This window comes from Muscardinus avellanarius, assembly GCF_963383645.1.
Source record: "Muscardinus avellanarius genome assembly, chromosome: X".
Classification (NCBI taxonomy): domain Eukaryota; kingdom Metazoa; phylum Chordata; class Mammalia; order Rodentia; family Gliridae; genus Muscardinus; species Muscardinus avellanarius.
The window spans coordinates 25,480,023-25,506,311 of record NC_137792.1 but is presented as its reverse complement, the minus strand read 5'-3'; the positions used below and the strand labels follow the sequence as shown (position 1 = coordinate 25,506,311).

General features: G+C 36.2%; 1 protein-coding gene across 4 annotated transcripts in view; it reads left to right on the top strand.

The window, feature by feature from the left end:
- DMD (dystrophin) overlaps positions 1–26,289 on the top strand; it is a gene marked incomplete at both ends in the record, with an annotated part of 2,101,015 nt that overhangs the window by 1,660,051 nt on the left and 414,675 nt on the right. For all 4 annotated transcript variants that reach the window (XM_080719244.1, XM_080719243.1, XM_080719246.1 and 1 more), the window contains 2 exons: positions 5,982–6,154; positions 16,801–16,957. In XM_080719244.1, coding sequence (XP_080575370.1) covers positions 5,982–6,154; positions 16,801–16,957 — 330 coding nt within the window. The remainder of the gene's footprint in view (positions 1–5,981; positions 6,155–16,800; positions 16,958–26,289) is intronic.

Here is a 26,289-nt window from a genome sequence, read left to right as displayed (position 1 = left end):
ACTCCTTTTATGCCTTTCTGGTTCTTTTATGCCTTTCTGGTTCTCTCTTAGGTATTATTTCTTGCTATTTTCAACTTGGCCCATAAGAATAATTTCTTTCCTGTTTTGGATATTCTGTTGCTGACCTTATAAATTTTGGAAATCAGATCATCTCTTTGTTCCCCTATTAAGCTTATTTGAATTAGGTTAAATTATCAATAATAAATAATGTTCTTATCATTTATATACTAATTGCCTTCAGAAAGGATTAGAGATAGGGTGCTTATATGAAAACTTTGGCCATTTATTTGTATTCTTCCTTGCCATTTTGCTTGTTTTCTCATATCTCAAGTACATTCAAAGTAACCATACTGAGTTCATTTGCTGAGCTATTTATATATTTGAATTGTCAAAGAATAATTGTATACATTCATGGGATACATTGGAATGTTATGCTGTATGTTTAAAATGTGGAATGATTATATCAGATTAATTGACAAATCACCTCACATTCTTATTTTTGTGGTGAAAACTGTTCTTTTAGAAATTTTGAAATATACATTGTATTGTAGTCACAATTTTGTGCAATAGACCACTAAAATTATTCCTCATGTCTAAGTAAAACTCTGTACTGTTTGAGCAATATCTCCCTTTGCCATCTGCCCCCTTCCCCAAACCCCTGATAACCACCATTCTATTCTGTTCTACTCTCTACTTCTCTGAGTTCGACTTTTCTAGTCTCCACTTTTAGGCGAGATCATACAATATTTGTCTTTTTGTACCCGACATTTCACTTAGTCCTCAACATTCATTCATGTCATAAGTGATGAGATTTTACCCATGTTGTGACTCAATGATATTCTATCATGCATATATAACATATTTTATTTATCCAGTCATCTGATGATAAAAATTTAGGTTGGTTTCATGGCTATTGTGAATAACGCTGCGATGAACATGAGATTGCAGGTACCTCTATAACGTATCGATTCACCTCTTTTAGATATATACTCAGAATTGGGGTTGCTAGATTATATGATAGTTTTGTGTATTATCTTCTAATATAACTCCATACTGTTTTCCATAATGCATGTATTAATTTATCGAGTTCTTATTGAAAACACAAGTAATATGTGGATACTGTTTCCCGTGATGTCTTGGAATAGTAGAATGCTCTTGGTTTTCTTCTAGTAAAAAAATTATAACTTTATATTCTTCCCTAGTTGTCTTATTACTTATTTTTGTAGTACTGGGGAGTGAACCCAGGGGCATTCTACCTACAAACTATACCTCCAGCCCTATTTTGAGTTTAATTTGAATCATGGTCTCCCTAGTTTGAAGAGATTCTCACTACTTTCTTAGACTGTCCTCAAACCTTGATTCTCCTGTCTCAGCCTCCCAAGTAATGGGATTACAAGTATATACCACCATGCCCAACTGTCTTATTATTTGTGGACATCATGTATCATCCTACTTGTTGAGTGAGATAGGATAAATGTAATATTCAAAAATCTTACCTTTGTACTTCAATTTTTTTTCCATGTCTTCCTAAAAAGCTTTCAATCTACTTAATTTAGTGAACTTGGCTGTGTTCTACTCATGTCTCCCTAACACTCATTGTCCATTCTACTCAGGTTATTATCACTGCTCATAAGCCAAACTCATTCTACCTTTATGCCATTTCTCTGCTGTTCTTCCCAACTGGAATATCTTCTGCCCTCTGCCTTTTCCAATCCTATCTATACCTCAAGGCCCAAGCTGAGTTCTATCATGCTATGGCGTCTATTTCTGTCACTTGATTTATGCATGGATTCTCTTATAATAGTAAGCTTTATATTAGCTATTATTTATTAAAGACATGTTGTGTTCTGGATTCTGTTCAAAGTATTTTATGAAAATTATTCCATGTAATATCTAGAATAGCCCAGAAGGTAAGTATTATTATTTAATATTTAGAGAAGCCAAAGAGATTAAAGAGTTGTCAAAGTTAAGCAGCTAATAAAAGGAAAAGAGAACAGAGAAACTCAGACTCATGCCTATTTCATTGTACTTTGCCATTAGTTTTCTCTGGATGCTGAGAAAGGGAACTAATAGCAAGAAATGGTTAGACTCTCAGAGAAGAAGGAAGTATGAGATTTGTGAAAGTCCTACAGGAGACAGGATACTCCTCACTCCTAAAACTTCTACACTGTAAACATAATACTTGTCTTTTGTCTAGACTTTCTTGGCATTCATTGCTGAAATTTGATCCATAATTATACAGATTTTAGGCAACATTTTATTTTAGAGTAATACATATTATATTTTCTTCACTTGCATCCATTTTCTCAATTATTTTATGGTTCTTCTCTTTGGATGTATTTCTCTCTGCTGCTTTGGGTTTCATAGTGTCCACATTTATAAGACCATAAAATGACTCTTGGAGTACTGAAAACAATGTTATTCATTGTCTTGTGGCTGCACTTGATTTTCTGCTATTTAGGTGGGAGTATTATTCATAGGAAAAATTACCATCAAAAAACTGAAATTCAGAGGTAATGTAGCTTATTGATATTAGCCCTGATGTTCAGCTGCCCAGTTTTGAAATCTGACATTGTTGTTTATTAGCTGTGTGACCTTGAGTGGTTTTTCTTAACCTCTCTGAAATTTCTTTCTCTTATATAGAAAAATACAGATAATAACGATGGTTAGCCCAGAGGGCAACTGAGAGAATTAAATGAGTTCACACATATACAGTTATTTATAAGTTTTATATATATGTATATATTTTTACTATCATTGCTGCTATTACTTTGGTTGTTCCTGTAATAAATATCCTTTTTCCCTATTCATTAACTCTTATTCTTTCTAAAGTACAAATAATAAAAAGAAGAGGAAAAATAGTGTACCATGAATACAGTAACTAACGCTTAAGTGATCTTTTCTAGTTAAATCAGAAGTAAATAAAAACTATCTAAAAATTTCTGTGAAAATATCCCTATGTCCAAATTGGTGACACTCTGAAAACCCCATCTCATTCTCCATACCAGCTTCCTGGTTTTCTGTGGCTCCTAAATCAAAGGTTTTGTCTTAAGACAAATGCCATGGTGGTTGCTTTATGCAAATATGAGTATGTTCCTTCCTACCTGCCCTATTTGTGTCCCCTCTCCAGCTAGAACTCGTGCTGCCTATTGGCGCTGAGAAATCATCTGTGTGCCACCACACCCGGCCCCACAGCCATTTTTATTGTTTTTGAAACAGGGTCTAATAGATTGCTAAGGTCCTTGCTAAGTTGCTGACTCTGGCCTTGAACCTTCGATATTCCTGTCTTGGCCTTCCAAGTTCTGAGATTACAGTTGTAAAACACCATGCCCAAATCTACTTCCTTAATTTAAATGTTAGGAGCTTTCTCCCAGTATCTTTGAGAGTTGGCAGGAAATTCTCATAAATATTTAGTTGGTAATATAAATGAATTAAATAAGAACAGAACACTTGATTTTAGGAAAATTAAAGACAACTCTCACTTGCATTCCTCATATTTACTATTGATGCTAAAACTAAACAAATAATCGGTCCTAGATAAACAACTATTTATCAATTTTATATTTCTTTCCTTGTTAATACAACACAGATTTTTATATGCAGTGTAAATATACACGGGCATGGCAAAGATGAAAATTAGAAAATTCATGAAACAACATCCTATTTACACTTGAGAAGACCGCTTTTATTCAACAAAGATAGTGCTGATAGCTTCGTGTTACACATAATCTTAAGGAACTAATAATTACTACTGGGTCTCTACTATCAATGTAGGATATAAAAATTCAAATGTATTATCATTTCTATGCGTATGATATAGAATGTTGATCCAATTAGTCAAATTACTTTCTTCTCCCAGGCTGGGAGTTTAGCTTGGTGGTAGAATGCTTGCTTAGTATGCAGCAGGGCATGAGTTTGATCCCTGGCACTGCAAAGAAAAGACAGAAAAAAGAACTGTATTTTCTTGAAGAACTGAAAATTTGGCTCCCTTTCTCTAAATTTGCACTCTGAGGAGAAATTTTAGGTCGCATACAAATCAAATACAACTAGAAAAGCAAAGTAAAAGAGACAAGTTAGGGAATTTTCTGGAACTTGGATCTGTCTTTTGGTCCTAAATTATTTAGATAAATTAACTCACTTTTCTCTTTTGCTAAAGAAGTGGCAAATGAGAGAATTTATGCTATTTCATGTAGGTTAAAAAAGGGAAAAATACCATACAGTGGATGCATATTTGGCCATTCCCCACTCTGTAAGAAGCTCATACTAGTCTCCTACCTCATATTGAAAGATTCAAAATCTGTCTATGCCCTTCCAAGCCTGTTTGATGGGCTAGAGATACATCCCCTCAGTCTATTTTTGTATTTCCCTTCTTTCGACTTTGGCTGTGGTCCTGTCCATATTCTCCTTCCAGTCTTCAGTCAAAGAGAATGGGATACAACTCTCTTCAGAGTCCTCCAGGGTTACTTGGGCTGCCAAAAAGAGTGGCAGAGGACAGTCACTGTCCATCTACTTCCGGCACCACTCAGACTTCTTCTGTACCTTAACAGAAAACACAGGCCAGTTCTTCAGAATTGCTACCATGATCTTGTGCCCACTTTCTCCCTTACTTTAACAGAGTAATTTAATTCAATTTTAGAGAGCAAGAGAGAGAGAAAAGAAAAAAACTTCTAGTTACATAGATCAATCCAATTGTTCGGAGCTTCAGAATGAATTTTTAAACTTGTTCAACAGAAGCATACAAATCTGTAAGAGCAAGTCAGATAATGTACAAAGCCTCCATTCATTGTGTAGGCAGAAAAGAATGCTGGTACCCGGCAGCTCTCTAAGGAATGTTCCTTTGGCTTTAACTGTTCTTCTGGGAACAAGGAGGGAAACACATATATAAAATGAATTTATAATGTTTCTGGCTTGTAATGGCAAAATGATAAGAAAAGTTGGCTGTTTAATATAAACTGTCAGTTGCATACTCCAGGCCTCCTCTCTTTGAGGTCCCTCCCACATCCACACACCCGGCTACCGTTTAGCTAGGAGCACAAAGTGGCTGTTTATTATTATTGACTGGCGAGGCCTGTGCTCTGAAACTCATTCTGTCAACAGAATGTAAGCAAAGTTGGCATTTTAAAGCAAGGCTCTTTCAGTTTCTGGGTTTTCTCAGGATTGCTATGCAACAGGATCAGTGCTGTAGTCCCCGGTTCAAGCTGAAAATGTTACACAGGAAGACATACCATGTAAAGGTCAGATGCTTCTACTATGATAATTTTCTTGATCTGTGTCTATACAAATGAAGTTGAATGCATACCTCTTATCATAACTCTTACCAAGGTTCTAGGGACTTTCTACCTGTCAAGAGTAAAAGTATGATGGTATTTTAAATGGGAAATCTTACTAATAAATGTACAATACTGTGATATATGTATGATGCTATAACACGAAGGTGAACTTAATATGCGTTGTCAAAAAGATTCGCTCCTATGATGGAGTCCCATTAATGTGCTGGTGCTGTGGACCAAAAACAACCTTGTTTATTCATTTCTCCATGCTTTAATGGTTAGAGACAACACTATAGATTACAATGTACATGGAAAATATGATTTGACTCACATTGTAATGAAACGATTGGCACCAGGATGCACTTTACTATGTAATTTTATTTCATACCATTTCCATAAAACAATATATTTTATCCATGGGCTAGAAAATTTAACTTATGAAATTTGTAAAGTTATAAATATATTACTTTCCAACTCATAATGGCAAGGAATAAATTTGCGATACCTAATAAGATGTTCATTTTCAATCTGCATAATAACACGACAGTGCATGAAGAAAAGTGATTTGGGGTGTATCTTCTTGTTAGTTGGCCCGATTGAAATGGCTTTTTGAGCTAATGGTTTATTTTTGTAGTTCTCCAAATTCTCACTCCCAGCTGGTTTATTTTGTTCGTTAATTCTGCATGCGTCCTTCTTCCTGCTGTCCTGTAGGACCTCCAAGGAGAAATCGAAGCACACACGGATATTTATCACAACTTGGATGAAAACGGGCAAAAAATCCTGAGATCCCTGGAAGGTTCTGATGAAGCAGCCCTGCTACAAAGACGTCTGGATAACATGAACTTCAAGTGGAGTGAGCTTCGGAAAAAGTCTCTCAACATTAGGTAGGAAAACACCAGAGCACAAAACACTAGAAATGAATTAAAAGGACAAAATTCTCCCTGTTTGCCTAGCACAAGTAGCTAATGCCTCATATGTTTATGTAAATCACCCAATTTCAGAATGATTCATTTTATTTTGAATAAATGAATCATTCATTTGCTTGGTATGGAGCTGATACTTGAGGGTTCAGGTTAGATTAACATGGTGATGCTTTAGAACCACAGGAGAGATGCATATTAAGACATTAGAGTGAATTTAAATGAGAAGCACAGCCATCGTAATTTCATAGAGTTCTCTCTTGGCTTCTCACAGGGTTATATGAAAAGTGATCAAATTAATGGATGTTTATTGTGGGATTCTTTCTTTGGCATGACTCTAAATGCATACCAAAGGATATTCTCTAAATACAGAACTCATTATAATTAAGAGTTTAGAGAAGCCCTCTCCATTACTCCTGCAGCAAGGAGACAGAGTATAGCTAATTTTATCATTTGATGCCTCTTAGATTTTGTTAGAATACATCCTCTGCAGGGACACTAAGCCTTCACTTCTATACTCACCTACTTTCTACTTTGCACGGCTCTATGCACCAACTTTCTTTGGAGAAATTAATTCATGCATCTTGGCATTATTGTAAGAAGGGCAGGGGAAAGCTCTTTGCAATACAGGTTTTGCTGTGATCCTTCAGTAGAAAGACAAAAGAGCAGAGCTGGTCCATGAAATGCCCTGCTATTGCCTAAAAATCAAGGAAATGGTAGGGAGTAGAAGCCAGGCTTCTTGCTCACTAATCGATTGCTTTTCCTTATCCACTTTTTTTCTTAAAATATTTTGTGCTTTCATCTGTGTGTCTACAAGGAGCAATCATACAGAAAGGAAAAAAGGACACGTGAACTTAATAAGAGTTAGGAAGGAATGCACTAAATAATAAGAGAAAATTTGTCACCTCAACTTTCTGTTTATTTACTTAAAGAAGGTAGATTTCCACTGAGGTATTGAGTGATTTTTTTTTTCTGAAAAGGGGCAGTAAGCCAAACAAGTTTGTAAACCTCTGCATCTAGGTAGTAAGATTACAGAAGGGAGATTTTTTTCTATTATATATAGTTCTTCTAAATTGTCCAAAATTTTACCATGTAACTTATTTACTATAAGGAGGAAAAAATTCTGAAATTTCATTAATTCGAAAGAACTATTATAGACTGAGACAGGAGGATTAAAGTTTCAAAGCCAGCTTTAGCAAAAAAGTGAGATTCTCATCAACCTCATAAGTCCATATTTCCAAACAAAAATAAAATAGATCTAGGGATGTAGCTCAGATGTAAAATGCCCCTAGGTTCAATCCCTGGTACCATATGAAAACATTATTATAAAAATTTATACCTAATCTAAAATAATGATACCAACTAACATTTTTATGGTATATATCCCAGAATACCATAAGCACTTTATTTTTTACTCATTTTGTGCTCTCAACAACTGTAAAAAGTAGATTCCATAATTATACTCCCTTCACATTTGAAGAAAGCAAGTCACAGAGAGGTTAAGTTAACTTTCCCAAAGTCACATAGTTATCAAGCCAAGATCTAAACACAGGACTCCGGAATCTGAGTTTTTATCATCATATTAGCCCATAGACTATAAAGAAAGAAGAAACCCTTTTCAAATAAAGACATAGTAATTGAGCAGAGAAAATAGAGAAGATTTCTAGAAGTAGAAAAGGATTTATGTTTATTTATAAGTCTTTTCCCCAAGTTTATACCTCCACCCTGATGCTAGTTTTTACCTCGCTATTCTACCCATGAATTTTTTTTATTCATGTGTTGGCAATGACTTGGGAGCAAGGTGGGCAATGCCTTTTTCAAAGATAGAGAGGCTCCATTAGTTTTCTACGGCTTAAACTCTTTGGAGAGGTCAGAGTGTGTAATGACAAAGGCCATTTTCATAACATCTGTCATTAAAAAGAAATGAAACAGGTGAGATGGAAAAGATACTGGTAGGTAAAGAAAAAGAAAGTTCTTCCTTTTTGCAGGAAAGAAAAAGGAAGGTGTTGTGACTGTTCCAAACATCACTTAGTGCCCCTTCTCTCCTTCATGTGAATTTGATGAAATAAGAGGAGAATTGAAAGCGGCAAACAGCATGTCAGCCAAAATATGGGCTCTTTATTCTGAGCAATTTCCCATATGCCAGCTACTGCAGTTTAATTTTTGCTGTCATTAATCAAGTAGAAAACAGTTACCTTCACTTATCTAAGGTGCCACGAATTCTAGAATTTAAATATTCAGATCCGCGTGTTTGGCTTTGAAATTGACTTCTCTAATCGTGTAGGATATGTGATAAGCGCTCACCTGCAAAATAGAAAGAGTTAAGTCTTTACGTCAAAGCAGTTGAGTTTATTTCCTGACAGTTGGAAATAAGGGGATCGCTCAACCCACTGCAAATGACAGGATTGGGTTGAGGGAAGCACAGTGGAGTTGGTCATTTTGGATCCTTATGAAATAGAATAGATGAATACTAGGAAGTGTTCGCTGCAGAACCATTAGTGGCACTAGTGAGCCTGCATTTGGGAATCTGGTCCAATTTCATTGGACTTTGTATTGTGAAAAATCACCAACCACCACCAAAAAGTACTTCCAGAGATCCCCTGGAACAACAAACCTATTAGCCCAAATTCTAATATATTCTCAAAATGTACAACTGGCTCATTGTTTTTGAGGGATGCTTAAACCATTCGTGTATTTTGCAAAACACAACACACACACACACACACACACACACACACACACACACACACACCAGAGTACCTTATTTTAATGAAATGCAATCATTTGCCCCCATGTGATTCTGAAGTTGCCTTTTGTATCCCCTCTTCTCTTTAGAGGTGTCTTTATGCTTCCATAGCCAAGTACGTAGCAAGTCCTTCTCCGTCCGTTTATTTTTCTTATGCTCTACAACCTTTTTCTTCCTGAGATTATGGTTCTTAGTCAAGTCTTGATCATGTCAGACCACACTGAAAGGTTTGTCTCTAGACCATTCATTGCACATTTACAGGAATACCCTAGCTGGGCATGGTGACACACACCCGTAATCCTAGTGCTTGGGAAGCTGAGACAGGGGGATTGCAGATTGAGGCCAGCCTCAGCAATATAGCAATATTCAGCAACCTAGCAAGACCTTCTTTCAAAACAAAAACAAAAAAAAAAAAATCAAGCTAGGAGTATAATTCAGAGATAGAATGTACCTGAGTTCAATACTTTAATCCCTAGTACCACAAAAAAAAACTCTCTAATTTGGTTACTTTATATCATATTACTCTTTTTTTTCTTTTTTCTTTCTCTCTTTTTTTTTTTTTGTGTGTGTGTGGTACTGGGGATTGGACCCAGGGGTATTTTAACTTCATGCTACACTCCCAACCCTATTTTATTTTTATTTTTCCAGGAGTTTTGTTTTGTTTTGTTTTTTTGCAGTACCAGGGATTGAACCCTGAGCTACATCCCTATTTTTGAAAGAGGGCCTCACTAAGTTGCTGAGGCTGGCCACAAACCTGCGATTATTAACCTGTGATCCTTCCTGTCTCAGTCTCCCAAGGACTGGGATTACAAGCATGTGCCACCACGCCCAGCCCGATCCAGGAGTTTGTTTGTTTGTTTGTTTGTTTGTTTGTACTGGGGATGGAACCCAAGGACTTTCTACACTCCGAGCTACACTCCAACCCTGTTTTTTGTTCTTTATTTTGAAACAGGGTCTTACTAAGTGGCTGAGGCTGGCCATGAACCTGTGATCCTCCTGTCTCAGCCTCCCAAGTACCGGAATTATAAGCGTGTGATACCACACCCAGCTCATATTAATCTTTCATTCAAGAGCTTCCATAGTGTTATACCCACATCTCACTCGCTCGTTCGTTCATTTAACAAATATTAAGAGTGCATACCAAGCACTCTTCTAGGCACTAAAGGTGCAGTAGTGAACAAAACAGCCCCAAGAAATCACTGCTCTCATAAATTTGTATTTAGTAACTAAAATCTAGTGGCCTCTTAACCTTCTACCAGCCAGGCCTAGTAAGTCTTTGCTAATCCTCCTCTTCTCTGTTCTTCCTCTGCCTCAGTTCTTTCTCACCACAAAGCATTCTACTTCCTCCTAACATGGATTTTCTGACAATTAGATGCTGTTTTCCAACCGCGTTTTTGCTTTCCAGCATTTCCTCCATTCACACTCATGTGAGCGCATACATCACAGCTTGCAGCTCCATCTCTCCTCTCATCCAGTAAATTCTGACTCAGATTTCATAATGAATATTTTCCCTTCTATCCGTTTATCCACAGATCTTATTAGTATAGTTCTAATTTATATTGGACAGTTCAGGGGGGCGTGGCTCAGTGGTAGAGCACTAGCCTAACATGCACGAGGCACTAGGTTCCACCGCAGCACTGGGGGAAAAAATGCGTACACTTCATAAAAAGTTCCTTTAAGTATTCATGCGTTGTTTCCTAGGGCTTTATTTGCTGCCTTCAGCTAAATTAGATAAATACAAACATGCTAAACTCTAAAGGAGTCCATAACAGTAGAATAGAGTCCTGGATCCGAGTTGGGCATCTTAGTCTCTCTTCTGCGTCTTTTACTGTCTCACATGTAATGTCGAGCAAGTCATTTTACAGCTTCAGATGCCAGGTGTTTCCCTCACTGAAATGGAGGGGTTTGGCCTCTTCAAGCTCTCATATAACTCTACAGTTCTATTCTTTTCTTGATTGTGCAATCACAGTTTATAAAGCCGGCCAAATTGTTGAATCTGTTTACTTAGTTTTCTTATATTTAAATGATACTAATTTAAAAGAGTATAAAGAGAAGTAAATAAGATGTCTTGAGAAAAAAATAATCTTTTCAATGAAATTATCTTATGATGTAGTCCAAGTAAGTATATGCTATCCATCCCAGGTGCATTATTATAACGTTTTGTCCATAAGGTATAGGAAAAGTAAGTCGTCCGTGATATTAATGATTTGAGAAGGGGTCAAAAGAATTGAGGAGCTATTAGAGAGGGAAGCCAGAAGTATTCAACCTCTGAGCTACATAGCCAGCCCCCTCTTTTTGTGTAGTACTAAAAATCAAATTCAGAAGGATTCTATCTCTGAACTACATCCCCAGCCCTTTTTATTTTTTGTTTTGAAACAGAGTCTCAATGGGTTAATTAGAGTCTCGCTAAGTTGTTAAAGCTGATCTCAAACCTGCTATTCTAAGCCGGGCATAATGACGCACGCTTGTAATCCCCGCACTTGGGAGGCTGAGACAGGAGAATCGCACAGGTTCGAAGCCAGCCTCAGCTATTTAGTGAGGCTCTCAGCAACTTAGTGAGACCCTCTTTCCAAATAAAAATATAAAATGGCTCTGGGAGTATAGCCTGGAGGTAGAAAGCCTCTGGGTTCCACCCCCAGTACACCAAAAAAACAAAACAAAACAAAAAAAACCCTGCTATTCTCCTTTTTCAATCTGCCTAATATTGGGATTGTAGGCATGCAGTACCACCATACCTGTTCTTTTTTTTTTTTCTCTTTAAACAAGGTCTCACCAAGTTGCTGAGGGTCTTGCTAAATTGTTGTGATTGACCTTGAACCTGAGATACTCCTGTCTCAGCCTCCCAAATTCAGGGATTATAGGCATGCACCACTGTGCCTTGTTAATTTTTAAATTTTTATTGGTTCATTATAGTCATACATCTTAATGGGGTACAAGATTGTGAAGGCATAGCCCTTATGCAATTCCCACCCCATTCCCTCCTTCTCCTTCCTTCTTATGTGTGGCTAAGTAGTTGACTTTAATATGTTTGTCAGTGTACATCATGTACATTAGAGAATTTTCCCCTTCCCCCCCTCCAATTCCATCAGTTAGCTCACCTAATTTGCACAATATAAGAAATATTCATAAAGATTTCAATTTAGCATGTTACCTTACTTTTCCCATATTACATATACTGTTAACTAGGACAATCAAATGTCATCATAATTACAGCAAATTTTAACATTTTTCAGATTTTTGTACTTGAAAGAAAAACTTGTAAATATTGTATAATATATCCAAACTTACAACATTTTGAACATTAACTTGAAAGGCAAGAAATACATTGTATAGTTCGCAGTCACAGTACATCTCTTGGAAAGTACATGGTATTAGCAGTTTTCTCTATAGTCAAGAACAAAGAGAAAAAGGAGGTAGAGTTTTTCTACTTTTAAGAAAAAAATAAGAAATGAAACTTGGACATTATCTCTGACCTTTTTCTCTCACTCTTGGAATGCTAATTATATTTGAAAGTTGAAGTTCAGGGCCCATCTGGAAAAAAAAGTTTACTTTTTCTGAGCTCAATACTCTCTCTTTATTTAAAGTCCCTTAGCTCCCATTTTGTTTCTGTGGTTCTTATTTCTGCATTTGTACCCTTTCTATATGCTTAAGTGCTGCTGTGTTACACGAGGGCACCAAAGATATATGGGGATATATCATTAGTTTTATAAAGGGAGTCAAAGTGAAGAATGAATTCAATATAACACATTTTGCTTTAAGAATATGCACCTTTCAGGGTAAAGTTTTATTAAGGTTTTCAAACCAGGCATCAAGCAAATCACATTTGAAATATCTGTATCTAGAGAAATAACAATCACTTTATCAGCCCTTATAACTCTTACAGGGCCATCTCTAAAGAGTTATTTAAAGACCAAGCAAGGCATCCCAAAACACTTTAAAGGTTCTGTGTTTTACCTAAACCTTACAAATTGTGGAAATTATCTGCTTTTTAAAGATCAGCACTTGCCTTGTTAAAAGCTAGTAGCCCCTAAGCTCTTGTCTTCACTAATAAAGATGAATAGAAAATGGATAGAAGCTAACATTACCCTTCACGCTACCTCTTTTATTTTCCGTTGAGTAGGTAGCTGTAAATAGGGTATGTCTGACAATTAGCAAGAAGCCTTTTTGCTCATGGATCCAGAGCATTTGGTTAAAACCAATAAGTTTAGCCGGCTGTGGCACTACATGCCTGCAATTCCTGGACTGTAATTCCAGTACTTGCTTCTCTAGAAACAGAAGGAGTGCAGGTTGAAGACTAGCCTCAGCAATCTAGTGATAACTTGTTTCAAAATAAAAAAAATAAATATAAAGGTTTGGGGTTGTAGCTCAGAAGCAGAATGTTCCTGGGTTCAATCGCCAGTACCACACACACAAAATTATAGATAGATAGATAGATAGATATAGATATAGATATATTTAAGGAATTCCTCACTGTGAATAGCTTGCCATTTCTATTTCCCATGTCTAACTAAACATGACCACTCAAGTTATGTGTGTTTTGGTGGTTTTATTTATTTACTTATTTTTCTTTATTTACTTATGTACTGAGATGTTCTACTTCTGAGCTACATCCCCAGCCCTATTTTATGTATTTTATTTTGAAACAGAGTCCTGCTAAGTTGCTAAGTCTGGTCTCCAACCTGTGATCCTTCTGTCTCAGTCTCCCAAATTCTGAGACTGTAAGCATGAACCATTATGCCGGGCAATTATGTTTATAACTTTGTATCTTTATTTCAACAATTGCAAAACATGATGGTTAATTTGTATTCTCTACAGTTCTTTCCAGCTCTATCAGTTTTGATATACCCCCCAAAATTTAAATCAAGTACAAAGAAAGATTTTTAGGATGAGATATTCTAAACACAAACATAGGTTAATCACGTAGAACTATTTGGAACATAGTCACAAAAATAAAAATAAGGCAGCTGCTCCCAACAAATGTAATGCACACATTTCTTGAAATTATTTCACAAGCTTAATATGATGAAGGAAAATATTTCTTGTGTGCAGGGTGTTTTAGTACATACATATCTACTTCAAAATCATGGCACTGACAAATACCACCTTTGCCTTGTAAAGACCAATAAGTCACATTTACGGTACATCAGAAATATTTTAAGAGGTCATTTCTCAAACAGTAACCATGGATCTCACCTGCAGTTATGAAGGTTCTTGTTAAAGCACAGACTTGTAGCCAAGTGTTGTAGTACACACCTGTAATCATAGTACTTGAAAGGCTGAGACAAGAGATTGGCTGGTTCCAGACCAGCGCACAGTAGCTAGCAAGACCCTGTCTATTTCGAAATAAAAAGTAATAGAGCTGAGGGGTGCTCAGAGGTAGAATTCCCCTGGGTCCAATCCCTGACACAAAAACATGTATAGTTTTGTTAAAAAAAAATTAATGAATTATGCAGGTAGGACCTAGGAATGTGAATTTTAAACCAGCTACTCAAAAATTTCTTAGGCACATGAAACTTTGCAAATCACAGGTCTGTATTGAACAGAAACCATTGTGTGATAGTGTGTTATTTCAAGTCAGGAACCATTGTCTAACTGAGTTTCTCTTCCCTAACCCCTTCCCACTATCCTCTGCCCTTTGCTTCTTCCCATTACCCAATGCTTCACTGGAACTTAGAGGCACTAAATAAATACTTAATCAGAGTCTCTTCTTCCATTGGCTGCTTTTTCATGTCTGGACTGGGCCTCTCTCTGCTTACCTTTCAGAAGGTCCTACCAGACAATATCTTTCACCCTCAAGGGGACCAAGCTTCAAATTACAGACACCCTAGGGAATCCTTGTAACTGGTACTCATAGCATTCCATTAAACAGCTAAAATCTTGCGTAGGGAATTCTCACATAGGCTTATCATGGAAAAGTGATAAATGAAAGAAGAGGAGGGAATAGATGCAGAGAAGAATTGCCTTCCACATGGCAACCTGCTCATACTATTATATTTAATTTATGAAATTTACAGTATGTTGTGATTCATTTATTTGGTAACAATATCCTTGGAGTCTTGAACAATTGAATTTCTATTATTTGATGGAAACTTTATTCTTCTCAGTATAATATTTATGTAATGCATTATAGAAAGAAAATTCTAATGATTTGGAGATGTGTACAGATGAAGGAATTAAGTCATCTGTAAATCCACCTCTGAGGGATAACCTGATTATCATTCCAGAATTTTCCATGCATTGTCAAGCATGTGCATGCAAATACATATACACAAACATTTTAGAAAAATAGATTGTATTCATATTTTCTAGCCTACTTCTCACTTGACAATTAACATGGTGATCTTTTCCATATCCATAAAAATTTGACTACGTCATCGTATTGAACCTTGCCTAGGATTTCATTGTAGGAATTCACCATTATATATGTAACCAGTTCCCTGATATTGAATATTTAGGTTGATTCTATTTATAGAAATCATAAATGATGGCATGAACAAAAATCGGGGGGTGCTGAGGATGTAACTCAGCGTTAGGGTACTTGCCTAGCATATGTGAAGCCTTGGGTTCAAACTCCAGTATTGCACATAAAATAAATTTGAAATTTCTACCTGTATCTTTGTATGCTTTTTGAGTTACTTTCTTAATATAAATTTCTCAAGTTTACACTTGCATGTCATTGTATTTGTACTTTTTAAAGACTTTATGTATCACCAGACTATCCTTCAGAAAGTTTGGAACAATTTAATTTCAGCAATAGGTGCTCTTTGGTGATTCTAAGGCCAAAAGGAGAACTGTATTTGAAATGTCAGGCTGCGTTACCAAATGGCCAAGGAAAACGTTACTCTACCTGGCTGCTTTGCCTTATATTTCATCTTTGCAGCATTTGAGACTTTATTATATTTATGTTCCAGGCAGCATTAATTTTTATGAATTAATTAGTGCTTGCTGGTAATACGTGAGTAATGCAGTATAATTCCAGATTTACCTGAGGATAAAGCTTTGCTAATATCCTCCCTTTCCTCTTTGTTTTCTGGATAGTGATTTATTTCATTAATTTAACTTCTCATTCTCAAGTGAAATGTGGATTTTATAGCACAGATCATTCATTTGTATATTCTTAAACGGCTTCTGAGGATTTACATGTTCTAAATACAGTCGACGGTAAAGTACTCACTCTTCTGCCTAAATTATTCATATTTGGGGGGAAGCTTTCAGACAAATGTCTGATTTTACTCTTCCACGTGAATTGTTGTCTCAGTACATTTTACAGAAAGGAAACGAAGTGGAAAATGTTGGAACCTGGTGAAAACAAATCCCAGGTGCATAGGAATAAAGAAGGGAAGAGAAGGAGAAGCATATGGGAAGAAGAGCAGAAAGGAACAGATGCCAGACGGAAGGAGTCAATGGAAAAGGCTGCCTAGGGTGTAGAAAAGGAAAAGTCAAAATGTGTGGAGAGATCTTTGCATTTTTTAAAACAGAAAGAATTCTAGTATGAACATGAGTCACATGAAAACGGAGGGGTTTTTATTAGTCACTGAGTCCAGTTTGTTCTTCCAAGAGCATTAAGAATCACTGACTGCAATAGGATGGGAAAGCCATCCATTCCAGTGTATGTGTTGGGCCCCAAAGTCCCAGAATTCTACCTAGGGAAGTAAACATATGGCCAAATACTGTTTTTCTTTAAAATTGACATCAAAATGCCCCTACCTCATTTTATGATTCTCAACAGCAGGTACCCAGATTTTTATAAAGGTTGCTAGTAGTTCACAGCAGGTTTCTATACCATGAAAGTAATGGGATTATTAGAAACATCAGTTTTACTTCTAGGTACCTGACATGATTTGCTCCTGTTCTTATTTCTCAGGTCACACTTAGAAGCCAGTTCTGACCAATGGAAGCGTCTACACCTTTCTCTTCAGGAACTCCTGGTGTGGCTCCAGCTAAAAGATGATGAATTAAGCCGGCAGGCACCCATTGGAGGCGATTTCCCAGCAGTTCAAAAGCAGAATGACGTCCACAGGGTAGGACATTTTTAACCCTAGTGCCTTGCACACAGTAAGCATTAAGTGATGGTTCTAAAATTAGTTTTGTTTGAAATTAAGTTGAATAGAAATATGTTTCACTCCTCTCATCCAAGGGTCAATTATAAATAATCCACACCATTATATTTTAAATGTCAAAAGCATCCCTATTAATAATACCCTTTAAGAAATTACCCATCTCTTTGGGCTATTTTTAAAAGCTTTTTATTATGGAAAATATTGAACATTTACAAAAGTAGACAGAATACTGTAACGAACACTTATGTACTGAAGACATCAACAATCATCAATTCACACTCAGTCTGGTTTCTTCTTATACCTTTATTTCTTCACCCATTTTTTTTTTGGTTGTACTGGGTTCCTGGTAACCCTTTTACCTCCAGGCTACACTCCCAGGCCTATTTTATATTTTTATTTGGAAACAGGGTCTCTTAAGCCAGCGAGGCTGGCTTCGAACCTGCGTGATCCTCCTGTCTCCACCTCCCAAGTTTAGGGATTACAAGCGTGCGCCACCACGCCCGGCTTCCCCCATTATTTTATTTATTTTTGTGTGTGTGGTACTGGGGTTCCTGGAAGCCCTTCTACCTCCAAGCTACACTCCCAGACCTATTTTTACATTTCTATTTGGAGACAGGGTCTCCTAAGGCAGTGCGCGCAGCTGGCTTCGAACCTGCGCTATCCTCCTGTCTCTGTCTCCCAAACGCGGGGATTACAAGTGTGCGCCACCATGCCCAGCCATTCCCCCATTATTTTATAGCAGATCTCAGGTATATGTCATTTTATTCATAAATATTTCAGGAAGTATCTTGAAAAGATAGTACAATTAATCTGTCTGTGCTAATAAGTATAATACAAAAACAGATGGAAAGGCACAGAGCTACAAAAGTCCTTAGGAGCTAAAAATGTATCTCAAAGAGATTAGGGACCATTCTTCATAAGTAACCACAGCACTCTTGTAATATCATAAAAATATAAATAGTTGCATCATAGCAAATATCTAGTAAATATATGTATTTTTATTTCTCTCTGTGTTAGAATTGTTTAATTTGTTTCCTGGTTCTTTTTTAAATAAGAATTGAAAAAGGACTGCATGTTGCATGTGGCTCAGTGATTTTTTTAAGCTATTTTCCTTTTTTATTTTTTATAACAAAATAACCAGAGATTCACTATAAGTTATAAAAATAGTGCCAGGTTTTCTTGTAAATTTTCTCCAGTTTCATCTAATGTTACATCGTGGCTATAATTAGAATTGTTATGGTCAGTTTCATCAGCCAATCAGTATTAAAATATGCATTTGCAGTGCATCTCAAGTCATCCTTGCTTTGTTGTAGGTAGTCAATAGACAGAAAAGGCTAATTCCAGCTGGGCGTGATGGCGCACGCTTGTAATCCCAGCATTCGGGAGGCTGAGACAGGAGGATCGCGGTTTGCGGACAGCCTCAGCTACTTAGTGAGGCCCTCTGCAACTCAATGAGACCCGGTTTCAAAATAAAGAATAAAAAAAATAGGGTTGGGAGTGGAGCTCGGAGGTCGAATGCCCCTGGGTTCCACCCCCAGACCCACAAAAAAAAGGCTAGTTCCCACCTACTGACTAGTGCAGTCCTACAGACTTGATCATTTTTACATTTAGCTTTTTTTAGGGACTGCTTCATAAGTGTTTGTGTGTTCTTCCATCATCAGGAGATCCATAATGCCTTGTTTTCTTTTGTGTGTGTGTGAATTTTAGCAGCTGTTAGCAATCAATGGCTAGAGCCTGAAATGTGTTAACTGCATATTTCTACCATTCCTTCTTCATTTATTATCTGTAGGATAACTATAAAAAATATTTTCCCCTCATCTTCTATTTGAGTACACAGTATATTGGTCATATAATATAAACAAGATGGATGTTTCTATGTTACCAATTTTTGGAGTAATATTTTGTCTGCTAGCATCCTCCAGCAGTGACCAAATGTTTCCTTTTACTTGTTTTTGATTAATTTCTGTCTGCTCTACCAGGTTCTGAGTGGAGGAAGGCATAAAGGTGGCCTTGCTTACTTTTAAGATTCTACAACCTAGCAAAATATATGATATATAGTGGACACTGATAAGTACTTATGAAATAATAAAAAGTACATGAACAGAAATAAATATCCAATCAAATAAATTATTACCAAATAACAAAAACTTGATAAAATGATACCACTTTTATATATTCAGTACTTAAAGGAATTATCTCTATGGAGACATGGCCAAAGGTGGCATCTTGATGAAAGATCAGTGATTTCTAGTATTCCAGAGAAGAGGACAGAGGAGATTACTAAAAGGGAAGAGAACATGAAAGAACACCCAGGGATCTTTGGTAAAGAATGCTAAGAAAACTGCTAATTTCTCCCTTAGCCATTTCCCTTTATATAATTAAGAATCTTAAGTTAGCTTTGGTAGTAGTGTGACAGTTAAGAGTGCTATTTGGTTAAATGTTCTAATGTTGAACAAATAGTCAAAACACTGGTATATATGTAGAAGAGAATTTGTTGAGAAGGGTAGACATTTGTAATATAACTCATTATATGATATAGTGAAATGAGACTTAATTTCTTCAAAAAGATGTAATTTTATTCTAGTTCCAGAAACCAAAAAAAAAAAAAGAATTGTTTGGCAGGTGTACTAGGAATGATGAGAAAATGGGTCTAAGTCACTGCTGGTAGCAGACCTTTCTTTGATCTAACTGGATTTTCAGTCCATTGATAACTGTTTTATACATTAGTTTCACTACTACTCCACTTTACCTACCTCCAAGTACAAGTTTGATTCATTCATCATTCATTTTTTTAATTATTTATTTTTAAACTTCTATTGGTGCAGTATAATCTTGCATCATAATGCAGTTCATAATGATAGTGACAGACATGTACACACCACTTGTGAGTTTGCCCGTGGCTTCCTCTCTGCCCCCCTCTTCCTCATACAAGATATTGAAATTGCATGGGTATTCATCATTCATCTTAATAATTCTTTTCCAAAGTTCTAAAATCCTTTGTTTATCATGTTGTTGGTGCAATCTACAGAACTGCAAAACTTGGAGAATCTAGTTTCTCCTTTTTAGACAATAACACAGCAGATTGATATGGTCCCTTTACCAGATACCCTACCTCCAGCCTTCCATTGTCAACACCTCTCTGGGGCAATTTAGCTCTGAAATATCTCTAAACTCTGTCTACTACTATGTCACTATGGTAACAAAACCTACTTCTTTTTCTGCCACCCTACACTATAATCTGTACATTTTGCTCAAATTAGTCCATGTAAAATTGTGAATTGAAATATCTTAGTCTTCAACTGCACATTCTTTAGTGGCTTCTTAATGCCCCTGAAAAAAGACCAAAATATCAGCAAGGGCTGTAAGGTCTTATTTGACTGGTTTGACCTCAACTCTCTATTTTCTTACTGCTCTTTACTTTGTTCACAGAGCAACCAGTCATACTGTCACTTTTTTTAATCTTCCATGTTCCTCTCAGGTAACCCTTTAAACGTACTGGTCTTCTGTCTAAAACCTTATTCTCCCTATGCCTACAGCCATATAATATCTAGTTATCATATATTAATCCTTTATATATCAGCTCATTGTGCAAACTTTTGCCCAATGCCCACACTTGGTAAGATCTCTCTTTTATGCAAGGTTGGAACATCATCTAATTTTTCCTGTATAACTTACCATTCGTTGTCATGGTATATGTGTGTGATTATCTGATTAATTTCAGTCACCCTCAATAAACCATGTGCTCCAGCAGTTTTTGGGGGTAGTCAGGTATCATTTTTATACCTGTCACTTTATAAAGTGCCTAATACATGGTAGATACTGAATAGATACAGGGAAAAAGAACGAAGGAAGGAAAGAAAGAAGAGCAAGAGGGAGAAAGAAAAAAACTTGTGAACTAATAATAACCATTTTCATTCTCCTCTATTTTATTAAGAACAAAGATAAGGAAAGAAGGAATAGAGAGCAATCTCTCTTTCTTTTTTGTAGGATCTGTTTATTTACAACTAGGCTCTATTTTGTAAAGTTACTTTGGTGCAGATTGTTTTTACTGATAATTTGGCCCAGTGCTTTCATGCATTTCTCTTGGTATCTTCAAGAAAAATCTTTGCCACGAAACGAACTCCTTCCTCAAAGAATGTCATCACTCCTGAGTATCAAGGAGAGAATAATTTAGCACCCATTTTAGTCAGTTTTGTCACATGATGTAGTAGCTCTTCCATAGCTCTGATGCAGGGACATTTTAGTGATGCACTTGTTGTCTGGACAGAAAGAACAAAGGAAAATCCTTGTAACTGGGGCTTTTCTATCCAATCTTCTGAACTCAGGAAGAAAAGAAATACAATCAGTGTAAAATCCCATCAAGATCTAGTCATTGACAGATTTGGTACTTGACTTTTATTAGACTTTTGTTTGCATTGCTTTGTTTCCAGGATTATAAATTGACTGGCTCTTTATGGGTTTCTTGAATCAATTGTTTTTATATAGAATGATTGGTATCAAAACAGATCACTTGTAATCATAAATTTACTCCCTATGTATTTGCAGTGTCTCTTTTTAAGTCATCTGCTTTCTGTCTGTTGTAAGTTATTAATCCCCTTGTTTGTTGCTTTTTATGGGAACACATATCCCATTAACATGTGAAAAGTTGACACTGTAATCAAATATCATTCATTTTCGCTTTTAGTTTTATAAATCTGGATGCTTAAAAGCAGATCATTTATACTTTGTTTACATATTGTTTCCGGTTAATGATAAAATTTATGGCAACATTTCATGTGTTTTATACAAGTTTTCTTAAGGAAAACACATAAAGTCAATCTCAATTCCTGTGATAGAGAGATATATGATTTTCCTGTAGGTAAAATTCCAAGGGAATCCACACGGGTAGTTGGGGATTGCAGTCTCATTCCTCAAAGCAATTTGCACACCCTGGAGAATGGATCTGTGTTCCCCAAACCAGCTGGGCAGCATAACAACTGCAACTGAATGGCTCTCAAGACTAATTAATAAAATAATGTTCCATATGCGCTGAAGTGTTATAAATAATTAAAGCTCAAATGTGCCTTAGCAAATATAAACTGACCAATTGTGATATCTTTTGAATACATTATCCTGGCTTTTACAGTTCCTCATTACTTGCCTCACTAGACTGACTCGTTTCCAATTAGTGTATTATTCTGGTCCAGATATATTTTTAAAACTGACTTCCTTTGTTTTACTTGAGCAGTCACTAAAGTGATATTTATTACTTGTCGACTTCTGTGATTAACCTAGAGAGTATCTTAAAGGAGCAAATCAGAGTGGGGAATTTCTAAGGAGAACTATCTTTAATAAACCATGAGCTTATTTGATTCCTTCATTTCTATCCCAAATCTAACAGGAGATTAGGCCTTGATTATAAGAACACTGTAGGTAATGACATTTTGCTTGCATTTTTTGCTAATGAAATTGTTTTTTGTTAGGTTTTCATCTTTCAATTTAAAAATCCCTACAATCCCTTCCCTAGAGACCATTAAGGACACCTTCAAAGCTTCTTGAGATTTTCTGGTTAAGATTTAGATGGAAGTAATCAATACATACATTATTAAAACAGTAGACAGAAAGCCATTATTGCCTGGCTGCTGTTGACAAATGAAAAGGCTTGAATAAAGTAGTTTACTTGTTCATTTGTCAGGTCATATATTATGCATGTTCGATTCCTTCAGAAGTCACTACAAAGTGAGGCAGAGGTTCCAAAATTCAATAAAATTATCCCAAAATCATGTTGTAGATTCTACATTTATTTAGGCTAATTAGCAGTGCTGACCTGCTTGCTTTCCATACATCCTTGTATATATGATAGCCAAATGTATTCTTTGTGTTTTCTTAATACAGAAATAGAAAATGTCTGCAGGTGCCATTTATGAATGTTAAGATTTAAGACACCTCTGTGTTCAGAAAAATAAGGTCTTCCCTATCATCTCTGAAAAACAATCAAAGGTTGTGGTAGACTAACTCATTCCAACATTCAGTGACCTGGCCTTTTGTTTTTAAAAAAAGTCTGGTTCCTCTGCAAAGTTCACTTTTAGTTAGATCTATTCAAAGATGTCTTCTTAACTGTGCTGGATAAAACAGACATCTTTTTTATCTATTCTTCATCAGTAATAGAGGAAACTACACTGGTATAAATGTGATATCCTATGCAGTCATATTTAGGGATGCTGAGCAGAAGAGACTTAAAACTTATTTTTAGAACTGCATTTCTAGGCATTTGAAGCAAACTTCTGAAAACTAGCTATATCATCAAAACATAAGAATGGAGCCATCTAGGAATTGCTGCTGCTCTTTAATGACTATAACAAGATAAAATGTGAACAATTTGGGTGTATTTATTTCGAATCACGCATGGGGCTGTATTTCTATTTTCTGTATTTCTATCTTTCTAATAAACTTTTATAAATCTTCAATAAAAAATGTGAACAATTTACAGACTGGTTTCTCTACCAAAGTTTTCTTTTGCACATTGTCAAAATATTTTGATATCTTGACAAATACTCTTAAAATAATATTTACACAGTAGTGTTTTGCCTTTATCAAGTACTTTAACACACATTACTCCTTCAATTACAAATGAACCCCTGTCCTTTTTCTGTGTTCTTCCTTTTCCGAGAAAACTGATTTTAGGAAAAAATTGTGTCTTAACTAAGATTCCCGGAATTTATATATTCTTTCAGAACCAATTTATTAAGTGTCTATGCCAGAGACTAAAGATACAATAGTAAACAAAGCAAGTCCCTGCTTCCTTCCGTGGGCGTTCAGTTTTAGTCAGGGATGTACTTAGTAAACCAATAAATTAATATACAAATAATGTCAGGTAGTAGTAAGTGCTCTGAAGCAAGAATAAATTAATAAGGACAGAAAAATAACAAGAGAGTGTTGGCCTATCTGAAGAGGTCATATTTGGGCAGAGATCTATGTGAGTGAGTGAGCCAAGCAATGACCTTGGGTAAAAGGTATTCTAGGGGAAATGAGCAGCAAATTCAGAAGCCCCGGTGTAAAATCAAATTTGGAGTATTCTATGAAAAACAAGATTAGTGTTTTTCAAGGGAAATAAGAGCAGGAGCCTGGAGAGGAGACAAGTGCCAGATACTGAACAATCTTATAGGCCAAAGTTCAGAAGTGGAATTTATTTTGTATACAGTGAGACAACATTGGATGGTCCTCAGCAGGGATGCCGCGACCTAATTTGTGTGCTTTGAAGTTAACTCTAGCTCCTGTATGGAGAATTGGCTGGGAGGTGCAAAACTGAAGGCACAGAGAAAGTCAGGAGGGTGGCAAATCCATCTCAGAAGGAAATGACCATGACTTGGACTACAGTGGAAATGACTTACATGGTGAAAAGTTATTTGACCTGAGATGTATTTTGAAGGTTAAGTCAGTAGAATTTAACATAGAGGGAATGTGGAGTATGAGTGAAGAAGTTAAGGATGACTCTGAAATCTCTAGCTCGAACAAATAGAGAAATGATGGTGCCATTGCAGAGAGGAGAAAGACTTGGAAATGATCATGTTTGAAGGTATGTGCTTGGAGCAAATCAAGGGTTCCACTTTGGGATTTTATTGATAGACAAGACAAATGGTATAATTTAGACATTATTCACCACTTACATTTGACATTCTCAAATTTTGGCTCAGCCTCTTGTGCATTGATATAAATTAATTTGAAACCAGTTTTTCTTTTTTTTATTGTTGCATTGTAGTCACACATCTTAATGAAGTACAAGATGGGAGAGGCATACATGCATACATCACTCTTTTAGCCCTTCCCCAATTTTTATCCCATTCTCTCCCCTTCCCTCCTTTTCATGTTTGGCTTACTGATTGACTTTGATATGTTTGTGAATGTACATCACGTACATTAGGAATTTTCCTCTTCTCCCCCATCCCTCTTCAGTTAAGTCACCTTATTTACTCATCTATTATTTCTCCTTCTTCATCTAGAGTTCCTCCTATGGCCCTTTTTCTCCCTAGCTTCCGAATATTAGGGAGAGCATCTGATTTTTTACTTTACTTTTTGTCACAGGTTTTTCTGATTATCCATTCATTTGGACTGTCACTTTAAAAGGAATTTCCAGAATGTAGGGTTTAGGCTAAAGGACCAAAGACCTAAATCTCTAAATGGCCATGGAAATAGAATGAGTTTTCCCTGGTGATTTCTCAAGGTTAGCTTAGAACATAACAACTTTATTGTCAGTAGGAAGTGACTTCCCCGGTGGTTGTTGGAAACAGCCCAGCCTTAGGATTAAGAGTCAAACAGCTGTTCAAGATGCTGTGTAGGCATGAAACTGTTCCTCCACATATCAGATCTGCAGGCAGGGAGGGCTCTGCTCTAGCCCATGCCCTTGATCTCAGAGAATACAACTTTATCTTAAAAGTCTTCCAGAAAAAGAAATTTTGACAGGGAGTTTGTTAAACATATTTTTCCCCAAATGCTCACAAATATTTTCTTATTGCGTATAATTAGACTTTTCAAAAATTAATATCAGCCTTAAAATATGTGCCTTTACTTTTCAGCTTTGCCTCAAAGTGATTTAATCTCCTTTGGAAATTCATTGTTCATATTGCTGTCTATCTAAAAAATTGGCTACATATATCTGATTCCATAATCCCTTATCTTCACTTTTATTTGGTAGTGGAGTAAGAGTAAGATGGAGCTTTTTTTTTAGCTTGTTTAAAGATAACTGTGTAGGCAAACTCATAGCACCAGGGGATAGGAAGGTAACTGAAGAGGTTGGGGAGAATTGTTGGCTCAGTGGGTATAGCATTTCAGTCATGAAAGATGAGTTGGTTCTAGAGATCTACTGTACCACACCAAGCCTGCACTTAACAATGCTAATCAATGCACTTAAGATTTATTCTAAGGTATATCTCATTATGTTGTTATCAGAATTTTTTAAAAAGATGATTTTGACCCTTTCTTTTGAACACACATGTGAATTTGTATAACTTCTGTAGCATTAGCGATCTTGGATGGTTATTAAGAGCAACCTCAGTCTGAATTTTCTGTTGCCTCTTCTTTCCAGTTTCATTTCAGAAGCCCTTGAAAATTTGTTTAGATTCTTGGAGTCCATCTTCCTGCTACCCTGTCATCTACACGACTGGATCCTTGATTTTCTGAATATATTGGTTTTGAATGAATTATATATTTATTATCCCTAAGTTAGCCTTTTGTAAAATATTTCATATGGGTTTGAGACTCCATAAAAGTGGTAACTGTCTTGCCAGGCATGGTGGCGCACGCTTGTAATCCCCGCG